This window comes from Pygocentrus nattereri, chromosome 10 (genome assembly GCF_015220715.1).
Source record: "Pygocentrus nattereri isolate fPygNat1 chromosome 10, fPygNat1.pri, whole genome shotgun sequence".
Classification (NCBI taxonomy): domain Eukaryota; kingdom Metazoa; phylum Chordata; class Actinopteri; order Characiformes; family Serrasalmidae; genus Pygocentrus; species Pygocentrus nattereri.
This window is the reverse complement of record NC_051220.1, coordinates 24,655,658-24,682,352: the sequence shown is the minus strand read 5'-3', so window position 1 is coordinate 24,682,352 and position 26,695 is coordinate 24,655,658. Positions and strand designations below refer to the sequence as shown.

Here is a 26,695-nt window from a genome sequence, read left to right as displayed (position 1 = left end):
TTTATCAAGCATCCCTTTTAATAACGGTTCACCTGTTTTACAAAAAATGAAATAGTCTTTGTTAATGAAATTAGCAACAGTATAGAGCATATTGATTAGATTTTGAGATGTCTCTCTTTTTATCCCTCTTTCTTTGAGAAGTAGTTACAGTAGAAGAAACCGCTGTTCAGTGCAACTGACACCCAATGCCAGCAGTGTGCACTGGGGTTAAAAAGTAGCACAGATCAGACTCAACCCACCTGCCTTAGTCATTAACAACTCTTGCTTAAAAATGGGTACTCTGGAAAAACAAATACCATAACATTCAGAAAACTCAAGTGTGTAAAGGAGTGTATTTATTCATATTCATCTGTATATGTCATGTAAATGTGTGTGAGTTTGAGACTGCAGGACATGAGTTGCAAACAACAAAGTGAGTGCCAGTAGATCCTAACAGTTACAGTCTTTAAAACACAAATAATCCTCAAATGTCATGTCTATGAAAGGATAAAAACCCCCTCCTGTCAAATAGAACTAACAAAAAAAAAAAAAAATAGTAGTATTCAAAGTGTTTTGACTGAAAAGGGGTAAAAATGAATCAAAACAGACAAGTCTAACCGTTGTGTCTATTCGGATGCCTTTGCTCTTGTAACTAGTGAAAATGAGGAATGCCATTGCAGAGGAGTCGACACAGTCATGAGAAAGGATCCGGTTTGATTAGGCCTTGGAGTGTATGCTGTCAGGTTTCAACCCCTCCCCATTCACTCCCTAGCAGGGCTTGCTCTTGAAGAGAGGGGGGGAGATGGTCTACTGCTTACATAGCAGGTTGAAGGGTTGGTGCTGTGGGTTTGGAGAGCACACATCAGATTTGGTGTGAAGGGAAGCAAAAGGGGCAGAGTTTGACAGGGTTTATCTGCAGTGTGTAGTTTGGGACTGGCCATTATAGAAGACAAACTGACACCACTTTCTCTTTATTTCAGTTATTCATCCTAAAATAAAGCACAGAAAAAACAAATTCAGATATCACAATTGAACCATCAGCTATGAATGCATTCTATTTACAATATCAGATGTGAAGACATGACAACTTTAACTATGAGTAAGTTCACTTATACATGGTTTTGTGACATGTCAATAATCTCACCCTCTCTTGCCCCTTGGTGAGCTGTCTATTTACAGCCTGTAGTAATTCCTGCAGTTCTTGTACTGTCTGATTCAGCCCTGCAGTCATTTTCTCCTTGCGGTCCACATCCTCCTAGTAAAACATAAGCATAAAAAAAGTAACTAAATCAAAAACTTTAAATGCATTTTTCCCCATTCTGTCCCTATTTAATGACACAAGCAGAGCTTATACGATGGCAAAGTTTCAAGCCTACAATGTTTGGGTCCCTTACCACTACAGCAACATGCAATACCACGGTCACCTGGGTACTGAAAAGACTTTTTTACGTTACAATGTTTTTTTTTTTTTATTTAATGGGTGACTAAAGGGGAACTGCACGATATTCAATATTGTATAATTGTTCAATATGTAATAATTTCTAATAAATAAATCCAAGATGTTCCAAAAATTAGATCAGTCACCAGATTAATCACCATTTTAACTTTGTCAGCATTACCTGAAGACAAAAAAAAACAAAAAAACCCACCACTTAAGTTCATTGGTCATTTTGCACAGTAAATAAGATAGCTACAACTGCACTGTAGACCCATGATGGCTCAAATCGCCTCTACTCTAAAAGCCAGCTGAGTCCGCCAAGTTTTAATACATTGCTCTGTGTCACATTCAACGACTGTCTCAATGACTGATTTAAAGAAATGAGAGAAATGTAAAAAAATGGACAGAATTCCTGTGATTGTTGCAGGCCTAATCTCAAGATCTGGGCAGATCTATGACTTATGTCTTCAGCAGAAATGAAAGAGTACAGCGTACTTTACGTGTGTTATAACTGACAAGTGCTCCTCACCGTTTGCATGGTAAGGCTACTGTTCTGGATCAGGTCAGCTTGGCCCACCTCCTTTAATATTTCCTCTTGAATTAGCTCCAGAGACTGCTGGGCCTGTGATGGGTAGAGAACACATATGGGAGGGAATAGACCAAAAGTTAACATACAATAGTAAGGCTAAAAACATTTTACACCCTCAAATATCTTACCTTGTAGAGATCTGCAGCCACTTTCTGCCGTTCACTCTCCTCAGTCTCCAGCTTCCCCAAGGTCTGAGTCAGCTGTGTCTTCAGCTACAACAAAAACCCAAACCCAACCAGTCACTACACTGAGGGTTAATTCCTATATTTAGAACCTGCTTTGAAGAGATACTCTTCACCAGATGTTCATAAACACAATAATGCTCCTGATTGTGCCATTTTGACCTCCTCATTATGACAATCTGGATCAATTCTGGGAAACTGGGATTGATTCTTTGAAAGGGGAGTAGCCTAAAATGTTAACATTAGCCCTAAAAGAATGAAAAACTGAGCGAAGTGCTGACCTATCTTAGCAGGCAACTTGAATATTAAATCATTTCAATAATATTCCCTCGAGGATTAAATTAAGCTTATGTCTTACAAAACTGGGATTTCCTAAAGCAAGTACTTATGGGTAGCTGTATAACATTTTTTCAATGAATGTAACGGCTGTAAGTTCAAGAACGAGGTGTTCCACTGCAGGTTCCAAAGACTACTACACAAAAACAAGAGCACCAAATACAAAACACTGACAAAAGGACAAGCACAAATAACTAGAAGAATGCAGGTTAGAGCACAGGAACAACTGACCGGACAGAAAAAGTTTTTAAGACAAATACTGTAAGCAGACACAGAAGGCATAGCTGGAGAGGACTATAAGTGTCTAAGTGCGAGTTTCAAGGTTTGCTCAGAAGCAACAGTGGCAAAAAGCAAGTTTACGTCTTGTCACCAAAGAGTGAAAGTGTCTAAGGTGTTAGCTGGTTGATTAAAGCATGTTCTTGGCAAGGAGTGCTCCATCCTCTATCCCATTCTTCACAACTGAGCATGACTGTTGATCCTCTGTGTCTGTGTGTCTGTGTGTGTGTGTGTGTGTGTGTGTGTGTGTCTGTGTGTGTGTGTGTGTGTGTGTGTGTGTGTATATATATATATATATATATATATATATATAAAATTCTAATTTGTGGATTGTGGATAGAAACTCTTTGCCATAAAAGAAGCCAAGAGTCCCTGACTTGTTAGCTCGGGCAGGGGACAGCAGAGAAATTTAAAGCTACTTCATTACTGCATGTGGGCAAAAGCTTACCAAATTCAGCTCCTCATTCTGCCTGACAGCCTCTGTATATGAGCCATCAAGTTTGCTTTGTAACTCGGTCAACAGATCTTTGAGCTGCAATGAAGTTTGACATATTTAGGGATTTGTGTGTGTGTTTGGGGATTTAGAAGCAGATGTGAATGCTACACAGAGCAGGAGGAGGGAGGGTTGGGGACTGACAGGACTTCCTGAAAGTGCATTCCTGCAAGGAGATTTGTACCTTCATACATCCTTGTGTCGTCTGAATTTGATGACTTGACTTATAGAGCAATTACACAGAATTTTCAAAATTTCTGCACAAATACACTGCCAAGACATGAACAAAATCATTCAGGGCTTGATGTGAAATGCCTTGTTCTAGAGAACAATTTAGAATTGTTCACTGTTATTATATGAAAATATACAAAATTATATTAAATAAAATATTGTATGAAAATATATGAAATGGTTATGGATGTTTCTGCTGCCCAAGATATAGTTTTAAGATATTCTGGACTAAAACATGATTTAAAAATGCATCCATTTAGCAATATTTTATCAACATTATTACATATAAAAACTTAACATGCCGGTTATTTTGGAGAGTAAATAAAAGTTACTGCATGCGTGTTGTAGAAATTGTAACCTGAAAGGCTCTGAATGACTATTTACATCTCAACAAATGAATTATGCATAGATTTTGAAGAATCAATGGAATTCCCCTTTGAATAACCAGGGGTCAAAAAGATATTCAAAGATGACGTGCATGCAATTCTCTCAATACAAGCTACTTGCGAACCCATGTATTTCAAATGTTGCAATGTGATGGCAGCTTCACATCTCCATCTTATGTACTCAGCTACTAAAAGCTGCAGATGAAGGCCTATTATTGATTAGTGGGTAGACAATCAACAAACAGATATAGAACCTGTGAGAATATAGTTTAATAATTAGTTATGATTTGTATGCTGAGCTGATCATTTATGGTTTATATCAGCATTAATCAAAAAATTACATTATTTAGCAGTCAACAAAGGACACTGCTGGAATTTACTGCAGAGTACACTGAAGCTGAGCTCACAGATCAGATGTATGGATTCACAAAACTATTGTTAGAAATATCCATAACAAAATAAAGTTAGACGAAATCAAAGACATGACCACAAGACAGCTAATAACACAAAAACACTTCACAAGTTTAAACCAAGGCCTCTAGCATGCACTACAGGAGGCAGGATTTTACACTGCTTACCTCCCGAACCTCCGACACGTAGGTGGCACTCTCACGCTCTGCTCTCTCCAGTTCAGACTCTAGATGCTCTTTATCTCTTCTCAGCTAAAATGACAAAAGGATGCACAAAAGCCAGAAACATTTAAGCCACAAGAATGCCTTAGTTTCACAAATGTAACACCACAAAACAAAAAAAAGAACTGATTATCTATACATTTTTCAGTCTAGAATCTATAAAGTTTCACAAAAAAACATTTGTGAAGCAAAGTAATCATACACACCGATGGCTTGACCTTAAAAAAAAAAAACAAAAAAAAACAAAACTTCCGTTCCAACACTTCCTCTTTCTTTATTTTATGTTTGATTACAAACTCAAAGCAAACTCACATTCTCCAGTTCTCCATCTGTGCTCAGTCTGTCTACTTCCTGTTCCAGCATGTTCACTTTCAAGGTCATCTAGACAAAACATTTTATGGTATTTTGATTTGCTACACTCGATAGCATTTCAAAACATGAAACAATGGCAAAACTGCTTCAATTCACACAACAGTAAAGTCTAGTTCAGCAAACATGATTTGGGCTGTTTTGATACCAAGTGTATTTGCTAAAGTTTGCATCAGAGTTAGGTTTTTTGTTACAGTGCATCTTTCATGTCGTTTGGTTGGTTTCACATTACACCATTTAAAGAGCACCAAATTATACATGTGAAGGCTCTCATGAATTTTTGTGGGGAATATTGCCGCCCTATTACTTTCCCATTTGCCTTCATTAGTGCCAAACGTGACCTGCATTTGGTAAAAAGCCAAATGTAAAAACAGGCAGGTTATGCAGACAGTACAGCAGTGATGTGGTGCTAGGAGAAGAGAAAGGTACGCTTTCATTTTACTGTCCTCTCTGAGGTCCACTAATGACATGGAATAATGCAGTTTTACAGTTTTTTTAATTAAATGTCTCTTACAATGAAATAGGCTGTTTTTGGGTTTGTTTGTGCCTTTAAGTCAGATAAATGTTGGTTTTCATGACATCAGAAAAACAATGAAATCAATGTTTTTGCAGCTTACCTTCCATATACAGACTGTATGACTAAGGTGTGAATGATACGTTTTGAAACTAACTTTGATTATATATTTCAGGAAACTAATTACAACAAAGTAATGAAAATTCATTTTTCCATGATTTATGCACAGGAGGTTGATACCCTTGTGCCAACTGGTAAAGAAAAAAAAATTGCTAATTGCTAAATAATAAGTTTCCATGATCAACAACTAAATGTGAACGTTCAGATTTCTGGCTTTAATACCGTTTTAATAAAAATAATGCCTCTAGCCAACTCTGATGCAACCTTGCTCTGTGCCACTCAGATGATGTGTGGGTTGCTTTAGTGTTCAGTGCACCTCTTTGACTTCAGTCTGAGCCTGTTCCAGCTTCTCCTTCCAGCGGCACTCTTCCTGCTCCACGCTGCTCTGTAGCCGCTGCAGAATGCCCTCCTGACAACCACAAACCCAAATGACATCATAGCTTGGGAATAGATGAGCAGAAACTCTACATAGAGTCCAGCAAATATTTACACATAACCAATTAAACGGTGTTGCCCGAATGGCCCAAATCTGCCAACAATCCAAGATCAACTGCTTAGGTTACAAGATTAGAAATGAATAGATTACACCATCTTTCTAAATACGGCACAAGATGAAGCTGATAGAGTGGGTCACTGGACTGTTAAAAAGTGCGCCAAGTACACATTAGAATAAAAAAATATGGAAGATATAAAGAACCCATCTCACCGTCTCAGCCAGAACTTTCTTGTACATTTCACAGTCTTTCTGTAGAACTTTCTGGGTCTCCTCAGCATCCTTAAGCTTTTCTGCCAAACCCTGTTGATAATATTAGTGGCTGTCAGTAACAGGACATGGACAGAGAAAGACATGACAGGACAGGACTCGTGTTAAACACTTTTAAAAAGACAAATGGTCACCCCTCACAAAGAATGATAACAGTGGGCATCACCTTGGCAACACCATCCTCTGTGGTGGGTGCTGAGGTTGTGTCTGTGACAACAGCAGACTCTCCAGCTGAGGCCTCCCTCATGCAGCTCTCAAAGTTCTGCAACCACTTTTTATGGTTCTGAAAAATAAAGAAAGATGTATTAGAGTTTTGATTGTGGACTTTACAGATTGTTTGTGTGTATTTTCATTATTCACCTGCTCAGTGGGTAGGGGCACATGTGGGAGAAGTCTGTGCAGAACTGTTCGACATTCAGCCTCGGCAGACTCCAGTGCCACCTGACTCTCCTACAGAAGGGAACACAGCAGCACATCCAGCATTGAGTAAGCAGTTCACTCATTTTCCCCCACCTCATACAGATTGAAACACTGGTTCTAAATACAGTGCATAATTTTGTGAATGATCACTTCCAAAAGACCAATAACATCACCCGTGTGAATTTTACGTGGGAAGATTTAAACAACAGTTCTGACCGTGACTCACCCACAGGTTTTTCATAGTGCAAGGCAACACACCATCTAGCAACTGAGGCCATGGAGTTTCCTATCTACTAAATACACAACATAGAAACCAACAGTGCAAACTGAAATCCTTCACTTTCCTAGTCACTCTCCAAACCTAGCCTGTTACACCAACTGAAAGCAAGCGGTGCAACATGCTTAACAAAGAAGGAACAGAGCCAAATAGCACCTTAAATACCTGATCAATGCGTACATTTATGCACTTTCCAGCAAGCATTTTGAAATGTACTGTTGTGTTGCGAGACCAGAGCTTTGAGATGACCCAATGAAGGCTTCCTCTTCTCTTAAGTACGAGCCAATACCACTGCTGACCAGCCACTCTTAAGCCAGAAATACATTTTGTGTGATTTCAGCCTGTTTTTAAGCCTGAACTGGTCCTAGCTGGCTGAATTTCAAAATTGCCAAATACCGCAATAATATCGGTATAACTTTCTAAACGATAAAAAAAAAAAAAAAAAAAAATCCATTTTGTGATGATAGCGATATCCTGACTTGTTGACGTAATGACGTCGTGCGTATGGCGTAGAAAGGAGCAGAAAGTAGCTATGGTGCAAAGCAGCTCTGTGGTGGAGTTTCTCCCCAAAAGGGGAGCGACTTCAGTAGAGTGGAGATGGTTTGGTTATTAAATCTCATATGTACAACAGATCACAGATTCAGACTGAGGTGTTTATATGCTCACTCTATTCAACAATCTGATGGAAAATCTTCGTTTACATGCACACTACAAGTAATCTGATGCAAAATGACGCGCATGCGTGGAGCAGCGCTTAGAGTAAACGTTACCATGACAGCGAACATCATGTGAGGTCCAGTCGGCGTGCTTGTGTTTTTAATGGCTTTAAAATTATATCGAGAAGAAGACGTCGAGACACAAACTGAGCTAGAGACAAACTGGACGTCCATCCCACCGCCATCTTTTAAAGCTCAGAGCATAAGCCTCGTCTCCTCTACAGACCAGTTTCTGCTCCGCCATGTTGAACGGTATAAACCTTTCGCTGTGACGCGACACGCATGCGCAGAACGTACTTGCACGCTCCGATTGGAGTGTAATCGGCTAATGCCGCGAATAGTGCTCAACAGCCGATAGCCATGTTTACATGTATCCTAATAATCTGTTAATAATTAGACTAATACCTCAATCGGAATCTGTTTTTTTTTTTGTGTCTACTGAATATTTGAAACATATTTATACTAAATAAAACGTTAACATTTATTTTGTTGCAATCGCATGTTTTTGAAATTAAAATGTTATTCAGTGTTTTGTCATATTGCCAAAAATATCGTTATCACAATAATATTATTTTAGAGCCATAATCGCCCACCCCTAGATGGAACCCATTGGTGACTGAGCACAAGCTTAACTAACAGCCTCGACTGTTATTAAATGAGGCATAATACAGAACAGCAGAATCAGGTCACTAAGTATAATCATTCACAAAGGCAACAACAGTCTGTTTAACTCTAAGGGATAAATTATTGTTTTTTGGTACATAAACGACCCAAATGATGTAAATGGACAATTAAAAAAAAAAAAAAAAAAAAAAAAGCTAGAGGAATCTGATGACAGGTTAACCCTTGCTACCAGCAGAATTTGCTGCTGTCCAGAACTAAAAGTTGACCCCAGACGTGTATTCTCATTACAAGATCTCGTTATGAGTGCTAAAACAGAGTCATAGCACTGAACCAACTAACATTAAATCTCAGGGCTAGAGACAAAACCATGAAAGTTAGTTAATTTATAGCCTACTCAGTAATCAAACATAATTAAGCTCAGAAATTAACTGCAAAAGCTCATAGTATTATAGCAATTTATCTTCTCCGTAGCTACTAAAAATAGAAATATGAGGGAGCGAGTGCAAGAGAGAGAGCCAGAGAGAGCGAGAGAGATTACAATTGAACTTGATTACTACAAAACTAAATTTTAATTCACCTTCTTGGTGAATCAACAATGATTAGATGGCAATTTGCATGATCACATGGCATATTTCAATTCTCCTACTGGCCTCTCATACACCAAGAATCCTGATGGACACGCCCATTCATATGCATCTTTTCCTAAATAACTGTCAATAATTGGGAGATTATTTGATCGCTCTTATAAAAAATGTGACATCCGAGCAAAGTCTACATAACAGATGCTTGCTAACTGTTTTAGTGAAGACTGCCTGCAGGAGGAGCAGGTTTAGATATTCTTGACAGACAGTACATTCTGTCCACTACTCAAAAGAGAAGATGCCTGGGACACAGCAGAATTACACATGATGTGTAAGCAGAGCTTCGGCCCCAGGCCTGTTTATAGAACCACTCTCTCCACGCCCTCACTTTCTCAAATACCTCAGTACACTTGGGGGTTCTGCACAACCCCAGCATGGACAGCACACTTTAACAGAGGAGTTTCTAATTACTCACACATCCTCAGGCCTACAACACAGCAGGGTTGGCGAGAACATCTATGGTATGAATATGAAGAGGGGAAATGATATGGAAGAGAATGATATTGTATGAAGAGGGGAAAAAAAAATTAAGAGAACTGACATGACAATAACATGACCCCTAAACTAAATGACAATCTAGACCATTTTATGAGCTGCACAATCATTTCACACATTTACATACTCCTACAAAAAAAAAAAAAAGCTTTTGATTGATTTTTTTTTCTTTTTTGTATAATGAATGAGGGAACAAAAAAGGGGAGGGGAAAATCACCAGTAAATCAAGTAAGAATGATCCAAGCTAAACTGCAAAGCACCAAAGCCCTCACTGTAAGGCTTTGGTCTGAGCAGGTTTATTTTTTAAGTTAGTAACGACATGCACAGCAGCCAAAAAGCAATTATTCCAAATAAATAAATAAATAAATAAATAAATAAATAAATAAATGAGTATGCAGCTTTTCATGACAAAGCTAATGAGAATGCAGATCTCACTGCTCGACTGATGGCAGGAGTTGAATTGAATGCTCTGATTCAGCTCTAGAGTGAAGCAGACTGGGATTGCGATGCGAACCTTGACAGTCTTGCTGAGTTTTCCCTGAAGCATGGTCTCGGTGGCTGACAGTGCCTCCATAGCGCTCCAGTTTTTCTCCCGGAGCTCCTGGTCAGTTTCAGAGAAACACCACTTTCAGTTCAGCCCACACTCTTGCCAAAAAATGAAAAACCCTTTATGGGTTTGGCATTTATGAGACCAATAGCCCAAAATATGTCAAACATTCAACTAACAGAATATCCGTTTTTTTTTTTAATGGAAAGTGCATAAAGCTGTATCATTAAGGTTCAAATGTAGTTGCACAGACAAAAAGGCACAATTACAGACCATAAGTCATCTGAGGAATGCTTTTTTGCAGCTTTAGTAAAAAAGTTTAACGAAGCATACACAAAAAGCAAAAAAAGAAGTCTGTGTTGCACCTACAACTTCAATTCCAATGAAGTTGGGACGTTGTGTAAAACATAAATAAAAGCAGAATACGATGATTTGCAAATCCTTTTCAATCTATATTCAATTGAATACATTACAAAGACAAGATAATTAAATGTTCAAACGGATAAACTTTGTTTTTTGCAAATATTCACTCAATTTGATGTCTGCAACACGTTCCAAAGAAGTTGGGACAGGGGCAACAAAAGACTGGGAAAATTGAGGAATGCTCAAAAAACACCTGTTTGGAACATTCCACAGCTGAACAGGTTAATTGGACACAGGTGAGTGTCATGATTTTGTATAAAGGGAGCAACCCTGAAAGGCTCAGTCGTTCACAAGCAAGGATGGGGCGAGGTTCACCACTTTGTGAACAACTGCGTGAGCAAATAGTCCAACAGTTTAAGAACAACGTTTCTCAACGTGCAATTGCAAGCAATTTAGGGATTTCATCATCTACAGTCCATAATATCATCAAAAAAATCAGAGAATCTGGAGAAATCTCTGCAAATAAGCAGCAAGGCAGAAAACCAACACTGAATGCCCGTGACCTTCGATCCCTCAGGTGGCACTGCATTAAAAACCCACATCAATCTGTAATGGATATTACCACATGTGCTCAGGAACACTTCAGAAAACCACTGTCAGTGAACACAGTTCGTCGCTCCATCTACAAGTACAAGATAAAACTGTGCCATGCAAAGCGAAAGTCATATATCAACAACACCCAGAAATGCCGCCGGCTTCTCTGGGCCCGAGCTCACCTAAGATGGACTGACACAAAGTGGAAAGTGTCCTGTGGTCTGACGAGTCCACATTTCAACCTGTTTCTGGAAATCATGGACATCGTGTCCTCCGGGCCAAAGAGGAAAATGACTGTCTGGATTGTTATCAGCGCAAAGTTCAAATGCCAGCATCTCTGATGGTATGGGGGTGTGTTAGTGCCCATGGCATGGGTAACTGGCACATCTGTGGAGGCACCATTAATGCTGAAAAGGTACATACAGGTTTTGGAGCAACATATGCTGCCATCCAAGCAACGTCTTTTTCAGGGACGTCCCTGCTTATTTCAGCAAGACAATGCCATGCCACATTCTGCACGTGTTACAACAGCGTGGCTTCATAGTAAAGAGTGCGGGTACTAGACTGGCCTGCCTGCAGTCCAGACCTGTCTCCCATTGAAAATGTGTGGCACATTATGAAGTGCAAAATACAACAACGGAGACTCTGGACTGTTGAGCAACTGAAGTTGTAAATCAAACAAGAATGGGAAAGAATTCCACCTACAAAGCTTCAACAGTTAGTGTCCTCAGTTCCCAAACATTTGAGTGTTGTTAAAAGGAAAGGTGATGTAACACAGTGGTAAACATGCCCGTCCCAACTTCTTTGGAACATGTTGCAGGCATCAAATTCAAAATGAGTGAATATTTGCAAAAGACAAAGTTTATCCATTTGAACATTATATGTCTTTGTAGTGCATTCAACTGAATATAGGTTGAAAAGGATTTGCAAATCATCGTATTCTGTTTTTATTTGTTTTACACAACATCCCAACTTCATTGGAATTGGGGCTGTAATTTTACTGATCACCACATTGTGCAAATGTCACACCTAATTACGACCTCAAAGTTTCCTCAAATGCTATGACACAAACTTATAGATGCTAAAACCATCAATTATAGCAAAGCTCTGACAGCACACCTATGACTCAGGCATGGCCAAGTTAAAGTCTAAGCCTATAAGAGGGAGGGGGGGGTGGGAGCATATTAGTGCAACCACAAAACAAATGCATAGTGAACAAAAATAAGTATGTGTGCTTCACATGGGCCAACATATCAGTTTCCAAATAGCTTAGACCAGGGTACACAGCAGACGTCAGACAAATGTTTACAGCCAGGAAGCTCTCACGGGATTTCACTATACAGTGTTTGTAAAAGACCTAATGCTATCCTTGCAATTATAAACACTCAATAGTAACTACAAACAAAGTCATGTGGTGTCTTTCCAGATTTATTCCCAGAATCCCAAAGTACTTTCAGCTCAGAACTCTGTTGATAGAGAGCATATGCTATAAAAACCCCACAGAGGTTGGTGCTTCATTCTGAAGATGTCTAGAGTTCATAAACATATATAGCAACTTAGCAAGGACTGACAAGGTCCAAGTACACAACCACAATGCCAGTGCTGTTTTGTTAGCATCATGAAAACACATGCCCTCATCTACCAGCAAAGAGTACCAAAATTCTGTGTGTAACTTCATTACAACCATCAATTCAAACCATTCAAGGTTTCATTCAAATTAGTTAAATTATTCAAGAGAATAGAACCTCAAGATTAATTACTAAGTAAAACCTGCACTTACATTATTCTTCCTCCTGTGAAGCTCCACCGACTCCCTCAGCTCAAGCAGCTCAGTCCTAAAATCAGACAACTGCTTGTCTTTCTCTTCAATCCTAACAACAGGAACCACAAAAATGACATGTAAAAAACAGCCAATACTCTTTAATATGGCCAGTGAACATCCATGGAAGAGGTCTAAAATGTTAATAAATGAATACAGAACACTCACGTTGCCAACAATGCCTGACTAGAAACTGCTGACTCCATCTGCTGTGATAGAAAAGAAAAATACAAAATCACTTAAACATTGAAAACAATTGATTATAAAGCACCCATCTGCAGAACACAAAAGCAGTGCCACCACACACACACACACACACACACACACACAGTGGAGGGATTTTATATATGGCCCACGATGACCAATCCACTTTGGAAGCTGGCACATTCCCTGAGTTTGGTGCAAGATGGTGCACCACCACATTATGGGTGTCAGGTCCGAGCATTCCTAGATGAACAGTTTCCTGGAAAGTGGATTGGTCGTCGTGGGCCAGTTGAAGGCAATTGTCTATGCTGTGAAGATAAGAGATGTGCAGCACCTGAAACTACGGATACTGGAAGCCTGTGCTAGCATTTCTTCTGCGCTGTTGCTATCAGTGTGTGAAGAGTGGGAGAAGAGGATTGCATTGACAATCCAACACAATGGGCAGCACTTTGAACACATTTTATAAGCAGTCAAAAACCTGTAAATAACTCATGAAAGAATAAAGTTACGTTAAAACCAACACCAATGTTTTTCTTGTGAAATTCTCAATAAGTTTGATGTGTCACACGACCCTCTTCCCATTGAAAAAACTAAAAGTTGGATACAAAATGGCCAACTTCAAAATATTAACTTCAAAAGGAAGTTAATATTACCAACCATCCCCATTTTATTTGGGTGTATCCATATAAATGGCCCACCCTGTATTTCTTTTAAACCTAAAAAGTAGCAGTTTTCAAGCTGTTTTGCACAACCTGAAGAATAATTCGATCCCATTACATCTATGATTAAGAGGAAGTTCTATTATCTAATTCAATACTATCTAATTCAACTGTATTAAATTAAGTTAAAACAAAATTTGACTCCACCACCATCCATCTCAACTCATCTCTTTTTCCCCTTTTCAAATATCCTAAATAAAAGTGAACAGACTCAAATTGTCTAAACAGAATGTGTCAGCATTCAATCATCAGTCTGCACTCACCTGTTGCTGTTGCACAATCTTCTCTTCTGTTTCCCTGACCTTCTCCTCCATCTCCCTCTGTAATCTCTGGAGTTCCTGATCTTTAGAAGCTAATCTGTATGACAATATAGGAACAGTGAGCAGTGGAACAATGCTGAACTACTGTAATAAATGCAAATTTAACTGCAGTGTGTTTCAGGTGTAAACATACAGAGTCTGGAGCTCCAGAAGCTGAGCACTGGCATTTGAGGTCTCCTGGCTTTCCCTGCTCTTCACCTCAGCCAATTCAGCTGCTAGAGCCTCCACCTGCTGCTCCAGATTCTGGCATCACACACACACACACACACACACACACACACACACACACACACACACGTTACAAGATTATGAAGTATTTGTTTTCATTTACTAACATTTTTTCCCTCAATTCGTCTCAGACAGGTCTCTCCCTACTGCATGCTTCCTTCGAGACATGTGAAGCCACCCACCACATCTTTTGCATGGAATCACAATGCTCTTGAACACATCATATTTTATTACAGCTTAACACAATGTTTTGTTGCTACATAACTAACATATCAGCTTGTGGCTACTGTGTTGGCTCAGTTAACTATTTCTGTAACAGTTTAAACTGTTAAGTTTGCCAAAATGAACACTATGAACATAAATAAAATATTAGGTGAATGCTGAATAAAGCTAAAAATGGCTGAACAGAAACAAATTTAGAAACAGGAATGGCATGAATTAACATGTTAAATCGATAAACAGCAGACAAACCTCAATAGTTTTCATTCTGTGTAAATCTTTCCCCAATGCCAAGTGTAACTCCTTTTCAACAGACTGGATCTTTTCATTTTTCTCCTGGACCCTGGCAAAAAGATACAATGTCAGTTACTACTCAGACACTTGCACCATTTCTACCCATGTGCTACAATGTATTCAATGGAATAGCACCTAAATTTTGCTTATGCAAATAATGACATATCAAATACAAGAGATATATAGTCATGCAAGTCTAAGAATTTGTATTCTTATAATCTTAAACTTACTGCCTCTGCAGCTGCTCTAGTGTTGTGTCTGACTGCTTCTGCAAAAAAGAAAAGAACACAGATGGGCAAAAAAAAGAGCGAGATCCAATTGCCACAATACATTTAACAGAGCAACATGAAATCCAGAGAGAAGTGTGAAAGGGGGCTATTGTACCTGCTCTGCTGTCTGCTGCTGCAAGGCCTCAACATGTCGCTTCAGCGACTCATTCTCTTCCCTTATTGTCTGCATAAAAACAGAGATTTACCGACTCATTTTGTACTACTCAGGGCCCTGAAATGAATTAATCACAGTGAAGAAAGAAAATCATTAATTCAGCATATTTTTTTAGCAAGTTGGGCAGGCCTAAAAACCTAAAACCAAGAACAAATCGATTGGAAATGAAAAACAAGTGGTTTGAACTGAACCCATTCCTGTTTATGACAGACAGACAGACAGACAGACAGACAGACAGACAGACAGACAGACAGACAGACAGACAGACAGACAGACAGTCTTAGCTTTACGTCTTAGACTAAAGCCAGGATTCTCCAATTTGAATCATTTTAGTTTAATCAGCAACTCTCCTCAAATAGTTGTTTGAGTTGTTTAAGAATGTAACACGCATTGTCAGAGTCTCAACATGCCCACACAAACTTTTATAACCTTGATATAGCGCTAAGTTTTAGAGGCCAGTCTTCTGGGTGAAGCAAAAGTAAAAGTAGTGGTAACTACCAGGCAGTCATCCATATGCCATAGAAAAAAGTTACCATGTGTAAAAGCCAAAATGAACTGCAATTACAATGAGGCATAACAAAAGCTAGAGAGTCAATTACACATACTATCAAAGTAGGTACAATCACAGCTCAACACTAAAACTGAAAATCATTTCTATGACTACAACTGCATTTATGTTGGTGTGAGCCTCCTATACCATTACAAACAGACAGATGCTATGGGCCTTTTTTTTTTTTTTTTGAACCATTCTAAGCATAACCCTAGATTTTAATTGTTAAAACAGAATGGACATTGACGTTTAGTCAAAGACTTAATCCATGTTCACAGAACGAGCCCCAAAATTTGTTATACGTGTCATTACATATTCTGTGTTCTGTAAAAGTTACAAATGCAACATTCTAGGTTTTATATTTAAACAGAACATGGGCTTAATCGACATGGCTCTCTTTTCAAATCTCAGGGAAGCTACATTAGTTCTGACTGTCCTGTAAAATAAAATTTTATATATATATATATATATATATATATATATATATATATATATATATATATATATATATATATATATATATATATATATATATATATATATATATCTGAGAGCTGACAAAATAAATCAGGGTTTCTCTCATAGAATTCTCTTTTGGTAGTAGACACCCCTCCCCCATACTAAAAGTATTCATCCATCCATCCATTTTCCAAGCTGCTTCTCCGTCAGGGTCGCGGGGTGGTGCTGGAGCCTATCCCAGCAGTCTTTGGGCACAAGGCAGGATACACTAGTAGTAGTTTCATACTAAAACTAAACATACTTAAAATCTATAAGACTCACATAAATGGCATATTCAGCACTTAAAATGGCAAACTTCACCAAAAGGTTTGGGAGTATGTACCACTGAATGTTTAGTAAGACCAGGCCAGGCTTAATCTGAGTCCAAGAAATAGATTCTTACAGTTTTTCCCTGGCTAATACTATGTTTACCTTAAGTTCGCCTTCCTTATTGGCTACTTCAATAAGCCCGGCCTCAAGCAGCACCTCCACTGTCTTCATCTTCTCCTGCTTCTCTTGAAGGCTGACAAGAAAGATGAACATTTGCTTGTTCATATAAAATAACAGCAAAACTCACCCCAAAAAAAGCCAAACAAGACAATACTGGGATGGAAGGAATTTGAATGCACGCAGGGTATAGCAAGATAGAGCATGAATATTCTGGCTGAATGGGTTTTCTTCATGTAATTAATTGCTGTAGGAAGGGCACGTATGCCTGGTTGCATAAGTAGTAGTTAAAGATGGATTAAAATGTGCCCCAGGGAATCTGTTCTTTTCTGACAGAGGTGTGTTTTAGGCTCAGAACAAAATCCAGTCATGCACACACACACTCTTACATGTACAACCCCAATTCCAATGAAGTTGGGACATATAAAACCAGAATGCGATGATTTGCAAATCCTTTTCAACCGATATTAAATGGAATACACTACAAAGACAAGATATTTAATGTTCAAACAGATAAACGTTATTGTTTTTTGCAAATATTCACTGCTTAGAACACACACACACACACACACACACACACACACACACACACACACCTCTGCTTGAGCTGGTCCACTGTTAGCTGGGAGGAGGCCTGAGGAGAAAGAAGGAGAGAGTGAACATTTTATAAGTGCAACATATGAACTGCCATTTATTAGTGCAAGTCTGACCTGCTCAGAAATCTGTGCCTGCAGATTCTGGAGCTCAGCCTTCAGGGCCATGTTCTCATTGTGAATGGCCTGTGGACAGATGACACAGAGCGGAGTTCTCAATATGGCTGCATGCCACAGGCACACTCACTAAGCTGCTCTAGTGTTTAGACCAGTTTCTCAGTCTTTTTAAGCCACAAACCTCCAAAAAGAGGCTGGGGTTTACAACCCCCCCAATTACCTCAAACACATTAAAGCAACACATTTTGCTCATTTACCACATAGGTAACATGTACACAAATATTCATACACACAAGTAATTTCTACTAAGGCTAAATTGGAGTTCTTATTTTTTTTAAGTTAAAATTTTCCATTCTACCTAATATGGAGCAGCAGTTACATTCTTGAACCTGTAGAGGGGCCTTAAATGTAACTTCTGTATTACTTACAGTGGAACAACCAACTTTGGCTGTCAAATTTTTCAAGACATTTATCTTATGTGCAGCTCATATACTCATGCCTTCAACTGGCAGATGCAGCTTGAATTTGGAGAATAATAAAGTCATTCATGCTCCATGTACCAGCTGGTCCATTCCTTGCTTAAAGACTGAGTTAGACAGCTTCTCAGCCAGTACAAAAAGAAACAGAATTGAAGCAATCAAACTAGTGGCTATGTCTAGCTAAGGCTAACCCCACAAACCAACCTCTCACTCAACCAATCTTTTATGTTCACTGCATAGAAAACGAAGACTAGTTCAACAGACTAGCCCATGGAAGGTGATCAATGGTCTCATGCATTATTTGGAAAGAAGCGATAAGCCAACTCGGCAAACTGAATAACATAAATAAGACGCACTCTCATATGTGGTCTCACATTTGGTCATTTATTAAGCTAATGATCACAATGATCACACACAAGGCAGCAATGTTTGCTGCTTTGATAAGAGCTACTGAATATCAAAATATGCTGGAACAAAAAATTTTTGTATACAGCTCTGCATGCAGTCCATCTTCAGTCATGCTGTTTTAGCTTATAATGAACATACTATTGATTCAGAAGATTTTACTGAAGAATCGTCAAAAATATGTAAAAACACAGGCCAAATATATACACACACACACACACACACACTTTAAAATTTACTCCATTACTGCATAAAATTCTCCCCCACCCTGAGAACCATTGGGTTACAGGGGTGTGACTTACCTGCATGTTGGTCTCTCTGCTGGCACCACTGCTCCTCTCTGCATTAAGTGAGTCCTCCAGACTCTTCCTCTGGAGCTCCTTCTCAGCCAGCCTGAACACACAAGAGTAAATTCAAATATAATGATGTGTATAGACATGGGCAGCTTAAAAATAAAAGTACTCCAGTTTTTTTCACCCCAATTGGCTCTCACTCACAGTTTTTGAAGTTCCTCAAAATGGGATACTGTGTTTGCCTAAGAAAACAAAGGGGAAAGAAAACAGTGGTCTAAAGTTTTCCAGTCACAAACAATACAAAGAACACATACTGCCATTTGCCTATAGCTACCTGAGAAGTGACCTGAGCCTGAAGACTCTCAATTTGACCTTGGAGTGCTTTGTTCTCTTTCATAAGGTCCTGTTAACAAGTCAAAGATTCACATTATTATTCATCAGCCACCACATAATGCATACCTATCTGTCAGAGAGGCATGAAAAGCATGCATACTACCTGCACTTGGGCCTGCAGTGAGTCGTCAGGCTGCAGGCTGTGCTGAGAAACCTCCAGAAGCTGCATGACCTTCTGCTCCACCTGTTCTTTAGACACCATGGTGTCTGTGAGACTGCTGTGGAGAGTCTGGATCTCTTTATTCTTATTATTCATCTCGGTCTCTACCGCCAGCAACTGATTCTGCAGCTCTGCAGGACAAGAGAAATGTGTTTTTTAAAGAAAGAAAGAAAGAAAGAAAGAAAGAAAGAAAGAAAGAAGAAGAAAAAAAAAAAAAAAAAAAAAAAAAGGTCCATGTATGCATTACCAAGAGTGCACAAGTGAGACCACACAGAGAGTGAGAATAAGAATGAAATGGGTGTAAAAGCGGGAGAGAAAATGACAGTGAAAGTGAGGGAGAGAACAAGAGTGAGAGAACCACATACCTTGTTTAGCAGCCTGCAGTTTCTCCCTTTCAGTATTAACACTGTGCAAATAGCTCTGTAGTTCTTCCCAACGTCGCTTAGCATCCTGTAATTGTGCCTAAAAGACAACATACAGAACCGCTTCATAAAAGCACAACATAATACATAGTCTTACTGCAAAGAGCAATCTGTCGATTTGCCCTCTGAAGTTGAAGAAGCACGGGGGTAATGAGTGAATGTGAGTACACCATGATGAGCACCTCGAGCTGGGACACATTCTGCTTGTAGTTAACTTCTAGGCTCTTCCTCTGAAGCTCCTCCTGCTGTAGTTTGGTATTAGTCTCAGCCAGCTCCTTCATCAGGCTCGAATATTCTGAGCGCAGTTTGTTCATTTCAGCTGACTGCCTGAAGAACACGCGCACACACACACACACAGTATATTTCAAGTCTTAGGATAGACAGAATTGTGATGATACCAATATGAACTAAACATTAATATAAACACAACTAAACCATTACAACTGCTGAAACTCTGCTGTAACTGTACAATATTAAAGGTGTTTTTAAGACTCACTTCGTCTCCATCTGGTTGGTGGCAGAGCTCACAGCATCTCTAAGGATGCCATTCTCTTGCTGTAGTCTGGCAATCTGCCCCTCCAACTGTTCCCTTAGTTTCTGGAACTGAGGACAGAGGGATTGGACATGTATTCCAGGTAAAGTGTAAGGCCAATCACTTTTTTCATAACAGACTACATATGCACAATACAACTCAAGTTGATAATTCAATAACAATTGTACTCATGCCAATGGTGTAATGTCCTTTATTATTTTAAGATTTAATATCATTGTGTCAGTTTGTCATTACATTATGTGCTTCTGTGTCAAGACTGGTATAACTGACAGAATGAAACATGCAAAACGTAATAAAATCTAGAAAATAAACAAAGGAACGAAAGAATAACTCAACCTAACACAATCGCTACTCTGGGGTCTGTAGAGCACAGGCAACATCACTGTCAACCCCGTTAAAATAAACAAATAAATAAGACGTCAAAAAAAAATAAAAAATAAATAAATAAATAAATAAAACACACCACAAAATCTTCCATCTGCCCCCCCCCTTTTTAATATTGCATTTAAACACAGTACTCATCCTTTACATTGTGTGTAAATGTTAATGAAAAATTAACCAATTGAAATGTTCCAATATTACTTGGAATAATGTTTCTATATTAACTTACATAAAGTTAGGAACACTTACTCTCTTTTGTAAAGTTACTATTTCTGGAGATGTGCTTTTTTGCTATGTAAAATGAAAAAATGTGAACAATAGTTAATTTCTCTATATTTCTCTGATGTTTTTTCCCCCTTTTACTTTCAAATTATTACAACAACAACTCAAGCAGCACATGCCAAGTTTCGATACAGGACAGAGTTATCTCTCACTTATTCTTACCTTGATCTGCATGGCTTGAAGCTCCTGGTAGCTGCCCTGGGCTTTGGCTTGCATGACACTCATCTCTTTCTCCATGGCAACCCGCTGCTCCCGCAGGACAGCCTCCGCACGGCTGCTCTTCTGCTTCTCTGCCTGCAACTCCTACATCACCCCACAGAGAGCACAAAAAGATTCCAGTGAACAGCCACTGACAAACATGACGGGTAGGTAAGGCATGATATGCATTTTTATCATCATTGCAATACAAGTTTCTGCAGTCGTCTGTATACATAAAATGCTAGGTGAAGAACATGATGTATTGCACTGCATGTTTTAAATAAGGTTAACAAGTCTAATACCACAGACAACGGAACAGCAGCATTTCCAGAAAAACAGCATTCTCTCATTGAACGCAGACAGTTTTAAAAAACCTGTTAAACTACGCACACTAGTACCTGGCTGAGCTGTTTGACTTTGTCCTTGGCGATGGAGGCTTCTTCCTGCAGAGTGTTCAGTAGGCGCTCTTTCTCTGCCAGCTGCTGAGCCAAGGGTTCAAACTTAGCTGCAGACTGAGAGAGGAGCAGCAAAGCATTGAGGAAATGGGTAAAAAAAAGGGGACAATGCAAACTTTCCTCAAATATATGGAATAAGCTCAAAGTGAACTCACCTTATACCAGCTGTCCAGGGCATTGGGGCTCTTGTCCCGGAGCAGAGAAACTACAGAGACCACATCAGCATCAGATAACACCAGCCCACCCAGACTGGCCATCAGCTCCTTCAGCTTCACCCCTGAATTCTCTGTACACAGACATAACAGAACACTGTACCCATCTAGAGTTGATCATTAGTTTGACTACTTTGTTTACACAGTACTTTCATCTACTGAATTGTACTATGCAGGTACCTGTATTAGTCCCTTATTTTAAAGTCAAATTCCACATTTATTTCAAAATCTCTGCACAAATTATATTTGTGAAGTGTAACTCATTGAGTGGTATGGAAGGAAGTGCACTGAAGAGAAACGTACTGATTTGTTTGCTTTAGAATGGAAAGGAGAACAACCAGTTGTAGTAATGTCTATGAAAATATAGCCATTTTATTATCCAAAATAACTAGTGAAATCAAAGGAGTCTGAGTTTTTAAATGGTTAAAATGTTAAAGTTTAAAAAAAGAAATACAATTTCTTTGGTAACCCTTTTGCCTAATGCACCTCTTTTCCATAAATGGATACATATATACTGACCACAAAATTATCATAAAATGTCTCAAATATTTAGGCAGCGTGACACGTAACAGCTTTCATGCTGGACCTCCAGTTCCTATCAACACTGTTGTGAACAATTTTTAAATGGTTTCACTAGAATGGAGCATTACCCTGAAGGCTTTCACATCTTAAGGATTTATTTATGCAGAAATTCTGAAAAATCAAAGTAATTCCCCTTTAATTATTCTCAGCCTGGACTTTGAATGTACAAAGTACAAAGCAGTGGAAATGACCAAACGTAGTGTACTGAACGATGCAGCAGACAGGGGGAAAAAAAATGAAAACCCACACACAAACAAACACACACAACAACAAAAGACAATGTGTGATAAAACTGACAGCCCATAAAATGACGACCAGACTGTATATGAGCTATTCACAAACTACATAAAAAACTGCACAGTGGCTATGAGAGCAGGACAAGAAACGAGAGACAAAAATCAATGTGGATCTGGATCGAACTCAGACAGGCAGTGACTTAAGATGATCACTACTGCCCTTATGTAGATAAGCACCTTTATCAGTCTCATTCTTCTGCTTCTTGCCATTCTTGCCATGTTTTGTGGGAGCCGGAGCCGGAGCCAGAGCCTCGTCGTTCTGGCTGCTCTGGTGGTTTGCTGTGGAGGAGTCAGTCTGGCTCACAGGAGGAGAGGACTGGACCTGAGCCTCATCGACTACACAAACATATAATCAACACATCAGGCACTCTTGCACTTAAAAGACAAGATCTCAATTTTTTGAAAAACAAACCAATAAAAAAATAAATAAACAAACACACACACACACACACACACACACACACACACCTTGCAGAACTTTACATTTTTTAGCTGATCAACAAAAATCTTACACAAGGCAAACAGCTACACTGAGATGGCTCTTTCAATCCTTTTCAAGGCACTTAAATTCATATTTAACAGCAGATATATCTGAGTTGTCCTCAAATCTGCTGCTTGGATGTACCATATTTAATCTAAAAATACCAGTGATGGACGTCTCTGTCTTCTGCTTCTTGCTCTTTCTCCTGCCACTGCCAGTGGAGCCAGAAGGTGCAGGCAGGGTAGTAGCAAGAGCAGCTCCATCCTGCAGTTTAAGCTCTGCCAGAACAGGTTCCTCCTTCTTCACCACAATTGGAGAGTGATCATGCTTCACCTCAGCTGGATTCTCTTCTGCAGCAGAAGTTCACAAAAAAATTTAAAAATTTTATATATATGTTATTATTATTATATATATGTTATTATATATATATATATATATATATATATATATATATATATATATATATATATATATATATTCAGGCCTACAATAATCTCAGATTATGTACATTTCTGAATAAAACAGAATTCTGAACCCTCGAGTTTTTGGTCCTGGATTTCAGTCACTGGTAGATAAGACACTAGGTGGTCAGTCAGTTACAGGAACAGTCAAGTTAACTAAGGGATTACAAAACCCGGGACAAGAAACTGTATAATAGGTCAGTATGTGAGGACCCTTGGTACAAAACTTCCCATACTAAGGAGTATTATAACACAGTGATGCAGGGCTTGAGGCCATGTTCAGCACCAAAAAAAAAAGACAGACAGACAAAGTAAGTTTAACCAAGGAAATCAAGTGAGGTATTTCACGCTAAGGTTCACATTTATAAGTGGCTTGTGGCAAGGATCTTCTCCCCACAATGAGGCCTACAAAAAATGTTTGTTCTAATTAAGAAGTCAAAGCAGAATGCTTTGCCATGGACACCACTGAGAGAGACTGTAGGCAGTGTGGCATGAAGCGCCTCAGGGATTCTGCCATCCCCCTTACTTCTAACACTGTCCTTTTGCTACTGCTGCTGACACACATACACACTCAATCACAGACTACAGACTATTATTCAAAATTTGTGCCAATTCACTGAGCCTCTTTCTGCTGGCTTAACTTGGTTGGTATATGGTTCAAGTCAGCAATTACTCCAGCCATGAGTAGGTGTCTGGCATGAAATGAAAAAACTGAGCAATGGCCTCAAACATTACCCATAACATTACATATCAATGGGAGTTATTTAAAGGGGTGTGTTTTACGCTTGCTTATTGCCACTTAGTGTTAGTCATGTTAAGAGTTTTGGCTAAACTATCCATTTCATTCAGCACACAGTATTGTTTACTTCTCAGCTCTTTCTGCCCCAGAAGATTATGTGTGTGTTACTATGTCTTTGTTTTGAGAAATGCAATTGCCACACATAAAAATCCTGATTATACATATTCTCAGGTGTGATATGCTTGAAAAGTACTTTTTAAAAGTGATGTGAAATGACTACCTGGGCAAATCTTGTGAGGCTGCACAGTTTGGAAGCACTCCAGCAAACTCAAAAGCTTTAATTTCCACACACCCTTTGGACACGCGCCCAAACAAGCAAATGCCTAAACTAATCTCTCACTTCTTGGTCATCACTTTGATTATGGCAGCTACACAAGCCAAAGCAGTTTGCTCCAGTTCTTGTACATACTGGCACACACCAAAAAATAGAGACAACTTTCCTGACGCACCAGATTGTTAGCTAGCTGATAGGCTTTCAGCTGTGTTTATTAACCAGAATAAAGAGAGTGTGCAGGCAAGCTAGCTCTCCAGAGCTGTCCTGAACTTATTCAGACTGCACCAGGCAGATTTTAGCACATGTTCTGGTATAAATGGCTATGAGCGGCTTAAAAACCTGTCTCACTCCTATACTCACTGACAAAAGTTCACCACAAAGTTTTCATTTTTAAGAAGAAGACTAAATACACAGTTTTTTCCTCCCCTGCAGCAATAACTGCTGTTCAGAGCCAGATCAGGGCAGCTAGATTGGGTAACAATTTTTGTTATAGAATATTTGAGGTAATATTCAATGAAATATAAAAAAATTAACTATATAGCAGCTGCAGCGCTATGCTTTTTTATACTGATATGGACACAGCTGATACAGATGCAATATTTTTTTCCTTTAAAGCTACTAGAGTTGCACGATGACTTCATAATCATGTCAGTATTGGTAGATATCTCTTTACAATAATAATAAATAATAATAATAATAATAATAATAATAATAATAATAATAATAATAAATAATAATAATAATAATAATAAAACATATGGTATACATACATTCTTGCACACAGCAAATTTACCCACCAGTTTCAATCTTCTGCTTCTTGGCTTTCTTTTTGCTTGTAGTCTCTGTAGGGACTTGGGGTGTGCTTTGTGGCTGGGGTGGGCTGGGCTGTTTGGTGAGGGGGAGCGGCTGCTCCTTACGGACAGTAGCAGACTTTGAGCCGTTGACCTCTGGCTCCTCGGAGGTGACAGGAGGAGAAGTGGCAGCAGCAGCTGCAGTGGCAGCTTTTGCCTTCTTCTCCTTTTTCTTCCTTTCCCTCACCACAGCTGGAGGCTCTGACTGGACAGGTGTGGCAACATGCACAGCAACAGGCACCACCTCAGACTCTTCGTCATTTGAGGCCGGAGTAGTGGCATCAGACGTATCAAAATCTCGCAGGTCTTCCTCTGATTCGCCACCTCCACCTCCTCCGCTTCCACTGCTCTCTTTCTTCTTGTTCTTCTTTTTCTCACTTTTTTTGCGGGCATCCGTCTTAACAGGTGGCAGCTTCAGGTCTCGTTTCTGGCGGGCCAAAACTTCATCATAGGAAGTTTCTTTCATGAATAGCCAGAAGAAGAGGAACATGAGAGCAATAACCAGTGATGGTGCAAGGATGAGAAGGTACTGCGAGTCAGCCACATCAATCGCCATTCTGAAAGGGAGGAAAAAAAAAAAAAAAAAAAGAGATGAAAGTAAGAAAACAATGCAGACTTCAAATCAGAGAAACATCAAACATGCAAAGATATGGAGGTGGAATTGGTATAACAACTGTATAATTACCAATAACTAATATTTGAGTGTGCAATACGCAGAGCAGTAACCAAAAACTTTGGCATTTTAAAACTAGTTCACATTCTAATTCACATTCATTCACAAAAGTTTTTTTTTTACAAATGAGAATGCTCATGACTAGTGACTCATAAGCACAAATGTGGCATCAAGTTACTGTCTGTAATTGCTGGACGCAAGTCCAATATGAGTGTTTCCTATTTCCTATTAATTTACTATTGCTAAGGGACCATAAATTATCTAGCCAAGTAAATAACTGTTGGTGGCTGCCTGTCATAAGCTAGGACAGTGAAGCGCTCATCACATTACATTAGGAATAAGTTTGCTAGGCATCTACTAGATAACCAAGTATCTAAGCATGTGACAGAAAAATCTTGGAACACACACAAACCACTGCGGAAAATGCATGAAATTTTGTAGACCTAATTTGTACTCTTCCTGGCTCAGTACTACTATCTCCTTCTGTCTATTCTCTCACATACCTTCCCCTAATTCACACTCCACCCACCCATTTGCCACCTTCCCAGAGGGTCCCCTTTCCTTCTCACACTCAGTCATGTGATCCAATTAGGCTGTGTGCTGAAAAC

At 39.1% G+C, this 26,695-nt stretch overlaps 1 protein-coding gene across 3 annotated transcripts in view; it reads right to left on the bottom strand.

The window, feature by feature from the left end:
- ktn1 (kinectin 1) overlaps positions 1–26,695 on the bottom strand; it is a 30,476-nt gene continuing 3,781 nt past the window's right edge. The window contains exons 2-36 of one of the 3 annotated variants that reach the window (XM_037542010.1): positions 25,361–25,971; positions 23,194–23,379; positions 22,726–22,884; positions 21,614–21,744; positions 21,402–21,515; positions 20,968–21,108; positions 20,086–20,192; positions 19,772–19,916; positions 19,533–19,629; positions 19,111–19,298; positions 18,949–19,017; positions 18,819–18,856; positions 18,624–18,714; positions 17,438–17,506; positions 17,324–17,361; positions 16,713–16,803; positions 15,173–15,241; positions 15,019–15,056; positions 14,747–14,837; positions 14,181–14,290; positions 13,991–14,084; positions 12,973–13,013; positions 12,766–12,856; positions 9,996–10,082; positions 6,669–6,758; positions 6,475–6,591; positions 6,252–6,341; positions 5,862–5,954; positions 4,855–4,923; positions 4,489–4,572; positions 3,249–3,332; positions 2,135–2,218; positions 1,947–2,039; positions 1,124–1,234; positions 1–968 (exon numbers count right to left, since the gene is read on the bottom strand). In XM_037542010.1, the coding sequence (XP_037397907.1) occupies positions 960–968; positions 1,124–1,234; positions 1,947–2,039; positions 2,135–2,218; positions 3,249–3,332; positions 4,489–4,572; positions 4,855–4,923; positions 5,862–5,954; positions 6,252–6,341; positions 6,475–6,591; positions 6,669–6,758; positions 9,996–10,082; positions 12,766–12,856; positions 12,973–13,013; positions 13,991–14,084; positions 14,181–14,290; positions 14,747–14,837; positions 15,019–15,056; positions 15,173–15,241; positions 16,713–16,803; positions 17,324–17,361; positions 17,438–17,506; positions 18,624–18,714; positions 18,819–18,856; positions 18,949–19,017; positions 19,111–19,298; positions 19,533–19,629; positions 19,772–19,916; positions 20,086–20,192; positions 20,968–21,108; positions 21,402–21,515; positions 21,614–21,744; positions 22,726–22,884; positions 23,194–23,379; positions 25,361–25,970 (3,819 nt within the window). In that variant the 5' untranslated portion in view covers position 25,971 and the 3' untranslated portion in view covers positions 1–959. The remainder of the gene's footprint in view (positions 969–1,123; positions 1,235–1,946; positions 2,040–2,134; positions 2,219–3,248; positions 3,333–4,488; positions 4,573–4,854; positions 4,924–5,861; positions 5,955–6,251; positions 6,342–6,474; positions 6,592–6,668; positions 6,759–9,995; positions 10,083–12,765; positions 12,857–12,972; positions 13,014–13,990; positions 14,085–14,180; positions 14,291–14,746; positions 14,838–15,018; positions 15,057–15,172; positions 15,242–16,712; positions 16,804–17,323; positions 17,362–17,437; positions 17,507–18,623; positions 18,715–18,818; positions 18,857–18,948; positions 19,018–19,110; positions 19,299–19,532; positions 19,630–19,771; positions 19,917–20,085; positions 20,193–20,967; positions 21,109–21,401; positions 21,516–21,613; positions 21,745–22,725; positions 22,885–23,193; positions 23,380–25,360; positions 25,972–26,695) is intronic. The other 2 variants (XM_037542011.1, XM_037542012.1) reach the window with 2 other exon arrangements.